At 36.4% G+C, this 13,121-nt stretch overlaps 1 protein-coding gene across 2 annotated transcripts; it reads left to right on the top strand.

The window, feature by feature from the left end:
- Positions 1-6,228: 6,228 nt before the first annotated feature.
- Positions 6,229-9,689, top strand: LOC118439049. 2 transcript variants are annotated; one of them, XR_004837207.1, is made up of 6 exons: positions 6,229-6,476; positions 6,612-6,661; positions 6,742-7,548; positions 7,632-8,121; positions 8,625-8,842; positions 8,915-9,038. XR_004837207.1 is itself a non-coding variant. In XM_035860066.1 (6 exons), the coding sequence occupies exons 1-6, from the start codon at positions 6,413-6,415 to the stop codon at positions 9,218-9,220; spliced, it is 1,641 nt and encodes a 546-aa protein (XP_035715959.1). In that variant the 5' UTR covers positions 6,229-6,412; the 3' UTR covers positions 9,221-9,689. The 2 variants fall into 2 exon arrangements, 1 of the variants encoding a protein (XP_035715959.1); XM_035860066.1 differs by lacking the exon at positions 8,625-8,842 and adding an exon at positions 9,122-9,689 and having other exon boundaries at positions 8,915-9,045.
- Positions 9,690-13,121: the final 3,432 nt, after the last annotated feature.

Here is a 13,121-nt window from a genome sequence, read left to right as displayed (position 1 = left end):
CATTCGCGACCGCCACACCCTTTCAAAGATGTGCAAAACACGAAAAAAAGCCATTTTCTCCCAAGTTTAATGTCGCCAAAAATCCAATTCTGCTCGATTTTCACAATTTTTACATATTTGTGATCCCAGATAATTGTTTTATCATATCCGATAGCAAAGCATGTACTTAGAACAGAATGTTTGTCAGGATTGAATTTGAGGGGAGGTGCACACCTTCTATGGTACGTCCAAGAATAATAGGCGGCTGGAATTTCCCATAACTAATAACATTGTAAATTGGAAATTTTTCTAACTTTAGCAATTCTTAACCGATTTTCAAAATTTTAAATGTTTTGGAAACCTTAGGTCAGGGGCACTAATTTTGATTTACAATTTTTAAAAATTATGACCTGGATGACCTAGAATGCAGGTCATAAGGTCAAAAATTGACTAAAATTTATTAATTTGCTAAGAATGTCAAATCTTTGTTAAATTCAAAATTTCAAAATCCAAGAAGTTCACTGAAGTATTTGCAGTGACCAGAATGGTCAATAGGTCACAGAGCCAATGGGTGTGGTTGGGGGTGTGGCTTTCAGCGATTTCTTGAATGTTTAAGCATAATGTAACATGCGACACAAATATTTCTTCAGCGAGAAAAGGCGGTTCCAATGGTGACCCCAACAACAAACAACCACTCCCCCTAGTGGGTGTGGTTTCCAGCGCTTTTGTGGTTAATTTTGTAAACCATGTCATGTGACACCAATAATTTTTCAGGAAAGACAGACGAACATGATGGACATCTCGTAATTTAAAAAAAACCACACCCACAAGTGGGTGTGGTCGTCAGCGCTTTCATCATTATTATAGTAAACCATGCCATGCGACACCAATTATTTTTCAGTGACGAAAGGCCATCCCGATGTGCATCTCCAATTTTGTAAAACCACTCCCCCCTGTGGGTGTGGTTTTCAGGGGTTTCGTCATTATCAAAGTAAACCATGTCATTCGATACCAATTATTGTCTAGCAGATAAGGGGTATCCCAAGGGTGACCTCAAACAACTAAAACCACACCCCCCTGGGGGGTGGTTCTCTGGCGCTTTTTTATCAGCGATTAACATGTTGGGATTTCAAATATTTATGAAGAGGCATTACATAAATAATTAAATTTTTCAACATTTTCCTCCTGCAGATATACCACAGATGATTATGACCTGAGGTCATTTGATAAGGTCATTAAGAACTATTGTGACAACTATTGAAGTGGTGTATATGGGGCATCTTATGAAATATGAAACACATAAATATGAATATGTCAATACTGAAGCGATCTTGATAAATTTAGAACATAAGCTATTTAAACATGCATCTACAATATCCGGAATATAAAACTCCACCAAGACAACCCCATGGGGGTCGCTAATGGGTGTGGTCGAGGCGTAGAAATACTTTCGAAGATGTCCCAACTGGATCGGATATTGTTGACGCATACATTACTACTTTATATTCAAAGTTTTATCAAGATCGCTTCATTATTGACAAAAGCGCTGCATGGCGAAAGAACGTTGTAAATATTTGTAAGCAGCGCTTTTGCAGCGCTTTTCCTAATTATGGGGCGATTTGGATGAAATTTTGAAAACAAGCTAATGAAATATGTACCCACATTATGTACTATCTCAAATTCAGTCAATTGTACCAAGAAGCACACCCCTGGGGCCAACCCCCCAGACAAATCCCTGTATAGTACTTGATTCGTAAAAATTGAATATAGTTCTAAGCTCTTATAGAAAATGTCTGTAGCAATATTTTATGTAGCGTAAAACCAAAATAATTCATTCACCCAATAATAATATTTTATGATTGCAACATAGTGTTTTAGGATCATTCATTACAAAGTTAAGGGATTTACAACACATTTTTCCGAAAATAAAGTCTGGTACACATTATAATAAATTTGAAAATTTGCGATATTTTTGCACTGTTCAATGCAATTTTTCATAAAAACTGCATATTTTCTATATGTTGGCCATTTATTTGAGGAAATTATGTCAAATTCTGCACCTTAAATCCCGTATTGAACAATATTTAATATGAAATTATCCAAATTAAAAATTAATTACCCTTCTGACAGATTTTAATCAATATTCTAACAATTTAATGGGCAAATTTAAAATTTAATTACTTTGAGTCATATTTGCTCATAGGTGAGAAATTTGGCTCAATTCCCCCCTCATACCTCAAAAAATCGATAATGAATCCTGTAGCTTGCAACCATTGTGCCAAATTACATGAAAACAACGCAAATCAAAAAATGTAAACTGTAAACATTTTTCCAGATTTTTTGTGAACTTTTTACCAGAATTTATTTTTTGACAAAAATGCATTAAAAAGCAATCACGTTTGTAATTAATACTACCGATGAAAATTGCAGTAAAACTAAAACCTATAATTACAAAATGAATGGATTGTTTACTTTGCAAGTCGCATAAAATTATAATTATGCTGCAAAGATGAAACACTAGCCTGACTTATCTAACAAATGCAACCAAAACTTCCCGTGAACTATTTTTCTATTATTTCTTTAAAATATTGACTGGAGGATGATGGGTCAGTATCGGATGAATGGCGGCATACGGACGTCTCAAATTGATAGTATGGAATGAGATTGCCGTTCGTACCCATTGGAGGATCTGATAAACGGATTACATGCAAGATTAAACAGCTCTTCCCTATCGACGTTGTGGACCGAGACAACGTCATCAAAAGAATCAGACGTGCAGTTCTCTCCTCAGATATCGTTCAAGAACAAGCGATGGAGGATGATGATGAAGAAGTGGTTATTATTGGGAGGAAACTCGACACGTCACACATTCCTATCAATCTCGAGGAGGACGGCGATAGCCCAGTTATTGTTCCCCCACCAATAGATGGGTAATCTAACAAACGACGAAAAGAAACAAAGGTGTCAATTAACAATAAATTTAATATATGCATAGCATATGTGAATATGCTCAAGTGGGGCCCGGCGAAGCAGAGTATGCATTCGTACATGGTTCAAAAACTCCCACAAGGTTTGAGCCAAAACGATGCATCTAATCGAAAAATGGCAAGAGGCAAAATAGTTACAGCATTCTCTAACTTAATTTCCTTCTTCTTCAAAGAATGAAATCCGCTTTTGAAATAATTGTACCCCCACTTTCTCCCTAAAATAACTGCCATCGTCAAAATGTGGCCTCGCTGGAATATGCACACAAAAATCAAGCATATCATCAGCTTTGTATACACAAAATTGTGGCTGGGCCACATTGTGACGATGGTCATTTTTTTTGCCCAGACCCACACCCACTTTTGCATAGTTTTATGGAATTTCCAGCATTTTTTTTAATGCGTCCTTTTCGTATCCAAGGATGACAAATTCGGAATATTTTTGATAACAACTAGTAGTTGTTATCAGAAATTATAGTTATGTTACCTTGCAGGATGCGCATGTGGGAAAATTGGATGATGTAACCATACAATAATAACATTCATAAATTAACTAGATTCAGTATATTAATAATTTTCATGCTTTAAAATCATTAAACGGAACAAATAGATGTTATTAAATATATTTAGAAAACGTTTTTCTAAAAATAACGTCAAACTTCTGTGGACCTCATGTACTTATAGTATTCGCGTAGATAAGTAGATCATTTATTAAATAACCTGTATCATATACCGGCCGTACTTTTTAGACATTCCACAGGCCGGACCAACCCTAGGATAGGCGCTGACAACTACTTTTTAATCCGAGTCAGGGCTTATGTAACGTCATGTCCGTCCGTCTGTCTATCCGTCTAACGATAACTAACTGAACTTATCCAATCTGGTTGAAATTTTCACCACATGTTTATATAATAAAAGTACGAGTCACGTTCGAAGATGAGGCAAATCGCTCCAGTGGTTGACCGGTGGGGGTCATATGTATAGATGATGGGGGTGCACCAAAACTTCAAAATGGTCGTACGACCATTTTGAAGTTTTGGTGTAGAAAGCTGAAATTTGGTACATAAGTCATTGATGGCTTCTAATGAAAGAAATATGTATGTGGAGTGAAATTTGGAAAATTTTCACCCCTAGGTACCCTATGGGGTGACCCTCACCGATTTTCAAATATTGTCCAAGAACATTGAAATTTGGCATATAGGCCTCTGATGGCTTCTAATGCAAGAATATGAAGAGAAATTGAAAAAATTTCCCCCGGAGATACCCCATTAGGTCAACCATGCTAATTTTTTTTAGATCCTCCAATCCAGCTTATATTTGGTTTAGAGATTGCTAATGACTTGCAGATAAATACAGTAAAGTCAAATTTAAAACAAAATCAATCCCAGTTGTCTAGTTTGTGATCCTTACCGATTATGAGAATTTGTTACAAGGCGATTTTTTTACATACTCGTCAAATGGCTTCTTATGAAGAAATAAGAAGTTTAATTTGCAAATATCTCATTTAAGAAAACCTCTTAGTACTGTTTTGTGTAGCCCGAACCAAGGAATTTGTCACTTATTTTCTGACTTCTGGGGGAACATTTTAAAATCAGTGGGGGCGCCATATAGGGTAACGTGAAGGAATATCTTAACTCCGAATGAAGATTTACATTTTCACTTTACATTCTTTCATTAGTAGCCAGCCATCAAAGACGTATGTCAGTCAGGGGAACAACGCTTAATTCGGCGCAAGAGGAGCCTTATTAAGCCGATCAATTGCGATTTATAAAGCCGCTGCGCTTGATTAAGCTCCCCAACGGCTTAATAAAGCTCCTCTTGCGTCCTCTCCTCCTCTTACAAAATTTGAAAATCGGTATGGGTCACCACACCCGGGTGAAATTCAAAAGTTATCTAAAGACAGACGGACAGGCAACACGGGTACGTAATCCCTTTGTTCGGGCTAAAAATGTAACTTTTAACAGTAATCTAATGCAAAATGACTGGTCGACAAAATACACGCCCTGACTCGGGCTATCTAGACACTGCACACTGTAGGTTTTGTTTTTTCTTAGGTGAGGCAAAGCCGGAAAGCTGGGCCCCCGTCTCAAAAAGCATATGTGAATATGCTCAAGTGGGGCCCTGCGAGGCATAAGATATGCATTCAGCGTGGGTGTTGAAAAAGTCGCACAAGGTTTCAGCCAAAACGATGCATCGAATCGAAAAATGACAAGAGGCAAAATCTTTACATAATTCCATTCCCCAGTGTCATCTTTTTTCAAATTTTGAAATTTCGAAATTTTTCATGGAGAAATTGGTGTTTGAACCACCCCCATAACTAAATACACTGCATATATTCAGTGCCCATTTATAGACAAGATAAGATAAGGACAAACTAATCTCAACGGGGCTGCCATAGCCCAATGGTATGACGTCACGCCTCCCAACAGGCGGTCGTGAGTTCGATCCTAACTGGGGTCGTATTTTTTTGCAAATTTTTGCTAATTCTAATGTCATTCTATTTACACGGGAAACTTTTTTGATGCATCAACTAATAATGTCACGCCCCCTGAAGAGGTGTGGTCACTGGTGGGAATTACCTAATGCATGTTATAAATATTTTTATTCTAATTTTGGGGTCAGGAGTCTATACAAATTTGATTCATGTTTAGAAAGGAAACATGTTAGCAATAAATAAATTTTATGTGACCAGTTGTCATTGACCACACCCATAGGGGGAGGAGTTCCATATATTGAAAGTAGTGGAAATCTTATTAGTTTCGCTCATTTCCGAAGTTGGCATATGTAGTACATATTATGAACACTGAGCTTAGAACGTCAATATTTATCCCTATATTGGTGTTACCATTTATTCATGGGGTGTGCCCAGGCACACCCCTCTAGGGGCAAGTTGAGATTATTTAAAGAAACGGTGCCAAATATTCAATTAACTAATTTAAGCTAGTTTGTGGGTACATCCCCATGCATCCAAACCCCCAAATGTAGCAAAATGAAACTCAACCGCAAAAATGCTTATGTATGCTTAGGTAAGTATGTATGCTTAGTAAATCCTTTCTTCACCGTTTACGTAGTTCAACCTGTTGCAGGTACTCTCTGAAAATTTGTAGGTTCTGCACGGCACGTTGCCCTCTACCCTTTCTAAGAATTTATGGTGGACTCTGAACTCAATGTTATTAATAAGAAAGGTAAAAAAATAAAAGGAAAGGTCGCGATGGTTTTCATCAGGTGTACTTTACTTTGAGATGATCAGTTCGGCATACGATTCAGAGCCTTTCAGTTCTCATCGTGAACGTGTGAATTTAAAATTAAAAAAAAATAGCTATGAGTTTCGCTGACCGGTTTCAATAGATTGAGGCAAATTGTTATTTAAAATTCTAAACTTCTAAATAGTTGCTAAATTTACAATTTCGCACGTATTACCACTTAAATATCATACATTTCATACGACAATGCTGACAAGAAGGAAGACCAGGCAGGGGTTAAATGGGCAAAGGGAAAGGTCACCCACCACAGGTAATCTTAAAGCAGAAATTGCATTAAAATATGTCAATCTAATAATTAATGCAAAATAATTTAAACAACGATGGAAATAATTCCAATTCCAATTTTAAAATCTGACCATATTTTAATTTTTGCTTCAATTTTTAGCGGATGATACAGATTGCGAGGCAATGTTGAAAGCCATGATGAATCCCATCGTAAATATTTAGTTTCTCAAATTCTAAAGTGTCTAAGATTTTGCTGAAGTCACTCAATTTCCATCTGCTGTGTTACATAGGTTCTGGACAGGGTTTTTTCTTCCTTATCCATTCCCGACTTGAAATCAGCCCGGCTAGTTTGTCAAACATGGAATACGCAGGGTGGTGCTCGCGCCGTAAGGAAAAATACGTTTCTCAACCTCAAGAAAACCTGGCCCTGCTGTAACCTTTTCCGTCCCAGGCCTCCACCATTTCACCCCAATCTTGCCAAAAGGATAAAAATTACTGACAAATGTTCCTGCCCCCAAAAGGCCATCAAAACATCAAAACAAATTGGACATCAAAACAAATTGGACAAAGCTTTTTTCAGGAACCTTCCTACATTTGTTGCACTAATTCATGGCAGTGTGGAAGAAATGATACTTTTCGCTAGCCACCACTTCCTCGCCGAACTCCCCAGGATGATGTACAGCCATAAATTTTCAAACCTAAAATACCTCTGCATCACGCCGACTCATTCAAGTGGGAATAATGTCACTGTACTCGATCTTCAAAATAAGATCCTGCTGCCTTCTTTGATATCATTCACGGTCAATATTAAATGCCGTTTTGCCGACTCACGACTTCCTATTCAACAATTTGTACTCGACATGGCGCCAAATTTGGAAACGGTGATTTTACCGATAGGAGAACGCCCAAGTTTTAAGAAGTGTCCAAAGGTGAAAATCCTCCATTACGATCATAAGGGCGACATGGACCAGATGGAGAGAGCTGTCGAGTATGTCGACATTGACGAAATTGTCGCAATGTTGGAACCTATAAAAAATTCTCTGATAAATTTGAAACTTTGGGTGGGAAGTGGCACGAAAAGGGACGACCAAAATGTGGTAAGACTGGTATTTATGCATTGTAAGGTTAAATATTTAAATTTAAAATTTCACTAAATTAAAATTATGCTCCTAATTTTCAGTACAACCTCCCCCAGCTGCCAAATTTGACCTCGCTCAGCCTCCACTGTTACCAGGATAAAAGCCCCATCCATGGCTTCCTACGGCCAGAGATATGCCCAAACCTGAAACATATTTCTTTAAGGATGACCGACGTTGGGGATACGTTGCCAGCGAGCATTGGGACATTTTGGCAAAATCAGATGAAAAATATCGAATCTCTTGATTTGAAATACTTACACCGCTCGGGTTACTGGAATATTTCGAAAATTGTGGAAATATTTCCATCTGTCAAGAAATTCAACTTGGAGTTAAAAATGCGTGTGCTTGTATTTGACAGTGACGAAGACATATCGACACATGGCGGGGCTCAGGGGGTGTGGAAAAGTCGTTTACGGGAAGAATTAAAAGCTCTACAGGTTTGGAAGTTGGATCCCGCAAATGTCAAGATCTTCGTTGTGAGGGATGTTAACCATGTTAAAGCAGTCCTTGAAGGGATGTCAGCTTGGAGCGGTAATTATTATTTTAATCAATTCACTTATATATTTACCCAATTCTGTCTGTCTGTCTGTCTGTCTGTCATTCTGTAACGCTCTATCCCTTCTATGTATTATTCTCAGCCTATCTTACAATGAATTACTGAGAAGCCAGATCAGCAGATTCAGTATTCAGAATTCAGCATGCAGTATTCAGTATTCAGAATTCAGAATTCAGTACTCAGAATTCAGTATTCAGAATTCAGTATTCAGAATTCAGTATTCAAAATTCAGTATTCAGTATTCAGTATTCAGAATTCAGTATTCAGAATTCAGTATTCAGCATTAAGAATTAAGAATTCAGTATTCAATACTGAATACCGAATACTGAATTTCAGTTTTAGTATTCAATACTGAATACTGAATTCTGATATTGTCAGCTATTCAGATATTCAAATATTAACTTATATATTTACCCAGTTCTGGCCGTCTGTCCGTCTGTGGGAACGCATCCCGTCAATGCTTTATTTAACACTACAGGGATAGCAGCGGGGAGCACTCACATACTACGTAGCTAAACTGCCGTACCCTGGACATTCGCTTACCACCAATACCAAAATATGGTTTCATGTTATTTGACGGGAAGGGCATGACATACACTCGCACCCTTGACATACACTCGCCACGAACGTTGTTTTAACGTATTTGATTTTCATATTAGAAATTACCGTGGTGCCACGAGCACCACAAAACTTCTAGTAATTTAATAGTTACATAAATCAGCGATAATTGCCTTACACTGATAAATATTTGTCATTTAATTTTCATAGGGAAAAAGACAGTCGCCTTCAACCGCAACTTTTCCAACTATGACAGTGATCCTGTTGAAAAAACTTTCACAATGACTGATGCATACTCATTCTCTGAGTGTTTCGAAAGAGTAGAATTCCGTGGATTTGATGTAAGTTTTTATTAATTATGATTTTTATTTACTATAATAATCTACTGAGGTTGTTAATGTTTTTATGGGAATACAGACTTGCTATGACCCGCGGGGTGATGCAATGATGAAAGCGTTCGCTGAGGGTCGTCCTCGTGACAAGAATCTCGTGGTTGATAGAAAGGAAAGTTTGTAAAATGTCATTTTTATATTTAATGAACTTGTTTGACGTAACTCACGTAACATATATATTTCATTTTCTTTACATAGTTTTACTACGTATTTATTTAGTCTGAAATATACATAAGATAATTATTTTGTGTAATAATTTCACAAACAAGTTTATATTCGTGGTTTTTGATATTTTAAACATATTAATTCAGTTAGTGAGGGCGCATTTGAATTGATATGCATTAAATGAATAATCCATTATCAAGATTTTATCATTAATTCATGTATGGCGTATTCATTCTGGATTAATTAATCCTGATCAATTCAAAGATTTTTGTGAAAAAATATTCTTGATCTTGCCATTCAATTTGTATACATTACACTCTGAACAATTTATACTATGCAAACAATCCTTGGAGCAATTTCCACTGATACTTGACCAAATTTTTATTATTTCTGGCCAATATCCTAAAATTCGTAATAAATTCACATATATGGGCTTCTAGAGCAAAAACTGCATATTTTATTTGCAAATTTTATTAACAATTCGTAATCTCATGAAAATTACGCAACTTTTGAAATATCATACATCGAAATCGTTGGAACTCGAAAAATACGTTATGATTGTACGCCTGTACTAATAAAGTATGTATCATAATATGTATGGGATCCCGCAAGCTTGTAATAAATATGTATTTGTAATGCCAAAATGTTTTTTCTATTTAAATTTTTATAGTTTTTCAAAAATTTCAAATGGAATCATTTTTCCACTTTCCCAGTCAAAACCCCAAAATTTAATAAGCTGGACAAGAAAACTTTAGTAACTAATTATACTTTCAGCAATCAATTGATAAGGTTGATTTTTATAAAAAAACGAATAATTATTAACATGTAGATATGATAACGAATGAGAAGTCGATTTCATTATAACTTGAATTGTAGAATCTAACCAAATTGAGTAAATACTTACCATGCGTGGTCCCCAACGGTCTCGCACCGATTTCAACGAAACCTATCTTATTTGATAGATCAACTAATATGAACAAAAGTTGTTATAAGTACACATCTTGAATGCGCAGAAGTATTGGAGATACAGCGTGTCAAAGGTCAAAAAATTGCCAGGCCGCCGGAGCGAAAGGGCCAGCGAACTCCGCTCACTCACCCCAATTCCTCGCTTTTGCATCGAATCTCGCTGAAAATTTCGTTCTTATTTATTTTCATGCAATTCAGGATTTTAACCAGGGTTTCGGAGTGGGAAATACCACTGGGAAGTGGGTATGGGAAATATGGGAAATTTCCCACTTCCCACTTCCCGTCCTAGTGGGAAGTGGGAAATTTGGAAAAATTTGTAATCTGACTTCATATTAGTGATCTCCACAAAGTTCTGAGCATTTTGGTATGTCATACGACCACTTTTGCTTTGTAAATCTCAGATTTATCATTTTCTCATAAGAATGCATGTTAATTTGAAAGATTAATGGATTTTAACCGTATTACCCACTTATTTTCTCAGAATCTCATCGAGAATATGATTATGAAGTTAGATTTTCGAAATATTAGCTTTTAAAAAAGTTGTTCCAAGTCACCCCAAAACAATACCCCTAACTTCCCACTTGTTTCCCATTTCCCACTTCCCACTTCCCACCTATTTCCCAGTGGGATGGGAAATATGCCAGGGAAGTGGGAATTGCGAAACCCTGATTTTAACTATTTTTTATTTTTTGCGGATTTGTTAATTTCTCTATTAAAACATTGTTAAACGTCAAGTTTAACAATTTTTCTCATCTATAATGCAATAAATTAATTTGTAATCAGTAGCAAGATCGTAAAAGTTTATTACGAATAAAGATGAAAAATTTAAATTGTTAAACGTTAACAAATCCACAAAAATTAAAAAATAGTCAAATTCCTGCATTTCATAAAATTCAATAAGAACGAAATTTTCAGCGAGATTCGATGCAAAAAAAAGCGAGGAATTGCGGTGAGCGAGCGGAGTTCGCTGGCCCTCTCGCTATGGCGGCCGTGCAATTTTTTGACCTTTGACACGCTGTATCTCCAATACTTCTGCGCATTCAAGATGGGTACTTATGGCAACTTTTGTTCATATTAGTTGATCTATCAAATGAGATAGGTTTCGTTGAAATCGGTGCGAGACCGTTGGGGACCACGCATTGTTAGTTAATTCCATGCTCCCATCTTTGTTTTATCATAATGATTCAGTCATTTAGATAATCGGATAAAATGTGTGATGGAATCTCGAACTCAGATCCTTATGCCCTTCGCATATGTTGTAGCCCTAAACGAGTGTAGCATAACCCTAAAGCAGTTTGATGCCATAGCCCCATTTGCGCCCGCCACACCCCTTCCCTCTCTCACTTTCTTACATTTTGTCTTAGACTGTAAAACATCTCGCTATCATATATTTTTTACTGACATTTCTACATACAAATCGATATTATATTCAGTATTTAGGAAAGCTTCTTTATTTCCTTTGTAACTCTTCAGACTTGCCACGACGCATTCTCCTTTTAAAGATTTTATCATCTAATTTGATTTTTTATTATGCCGAAATCCTAGTAACAATTAGCAGGATATAAAATGTTAAACAATTATATGCCCCTATTTCTAACTTGTTTTTGTATTAGTAATTCTTGTTAGTAACCTCTTAGTACAGCTTTGCATAGCCCGAACCAAGGAAGTTGTCCGGTTATATGCCGTTTAATTCTTGAACTAAACAATCATTGTCCGATTAAGTAGTAGGCATCAATTTCAGATTAATACAACAAATTTTAAAAATCAGTATGAGTCAACCCAATAGTCACTGCGGTTGAAAAATTTACAAACTTTACATCATATTTTTTCATGGCATGTCAATATCAATCCTCAAACCGAATTTTAACTCAATTGGAGGGTTATGAAAAATCAGTATGGGTTACCCAACAGGGTGTATCAATGTGAAAAATTTTTTAATTTCTCTTTATATTCCTTCATTGGAAGTCATTAGAAGCCTCTGTGTCAAATTCCAGCCTTCTAGGACAATATTTGAAAATCGGTGGGGGTCACCCCATAGGGTACCTCTAGCTGAATTTTTTTCCAATTTCACTTCATATTCTATGATTTGAAGCCATCAGGGCCTTGTATGATAAATTTCAAGCTTATTGGACAATATTTCAAAATCGGTGGGGGTCACCCTATAGGGTCCCTTCAGCTGAAAATTTTCAAAATTTTAGTTCGTATTCTTTTATTAGATGCCATTAATGACCAATGTACCAAATTTCAGCTTTCTACCTTCATTTTGAAATTTTGGTGCATAATACCCCCACCACCTATATGACCCCCACCGGTCAACCACTCAACCGGTTTTGCTCATCTTCGAACTCATCCAAGGCCTTGTCCCAACGGTCATTTTAAGACAATGTTGGTCAAAATCGGTTTAGGGGTTCGTCCGCTAGCGTGTCACAGACAGACAGACGGACGGACGGACGGACGGACACGACGGGTACATAAGCCCTTGGTTCGGGCTAAAAATATAAATAATTCCGTTTGGTTAAGCTGATCATTATCATCGCTTAAACCTAGAAGATGTTGAAACCATCGAAATATTTATTAATTTTCCGTATTCTTTATAACTATTTAAATAATGCATTCTCCTTAAATAAATATTATACTTCATGATTCCAAATAACAGGCTTTCTAAAGGAAATAAAAATAACTTTGGCACATATTTACATATGTGTTCCTACAAATCGTCAAATACAAGTTTATTTATTTATCTGCCTTTCTTAACTTATTATGTAATATATTATGTCATACTTTACCAGCATATGTGGTTAAGTTTTACTTAAAGCCATATATGTACATATATCAGCCTTCTCATTAAAATTTCATCAAACATGCCAACTTGCGGACACTATAGAACAAAAATA

The sequence above is a fragment of the Folsomia candida genome, unplaced genomic scaffold, assembly GCF_002217175.1.
Source record: "Folsomia candida strain VU population unplaced genomic scaffold, ASM221717v1 Fcan01_Sc030, whole genome shotgun sequence".
Taxonomy (NCBI): domain Eukaryota; kingdom Metazoa; phylum Arthropoda; class Collembola; order Entomobryomorpha; family Isotomidae; genus Folsomia; species Folsomia candida.
The sequence above is the reverse complement of the archived record's forward strand: the minus strand, read 5'-3'. Positions and strand labels throughout refer to the sequence as shown.

Bases quoted from the DNA above. Each gene is read 5' to 3' on its own strand.
- LOC118439049 (XM_035860066.1), top strand. From the start codon at position 6,413: ATGCTGACAAGAAGGAAGACCAGGCAGGGGTTAAATGGGCAAAGGGAA. The intron at 8,122-8,914 runs GTAATTATTATT...TAATTTTCATAG, and splicing joins AGGGATGTCAGCTTGGAGCG to GGAAAAAGACAGTCGCCTTC. The intron at 9,046-9,121 runs GTAAGTTTTTAT...ATGGGAATACAG, and splicing joins TAGAATTCCGTGGATTTGAT to ACTTGCTATGACCCGCGGGG.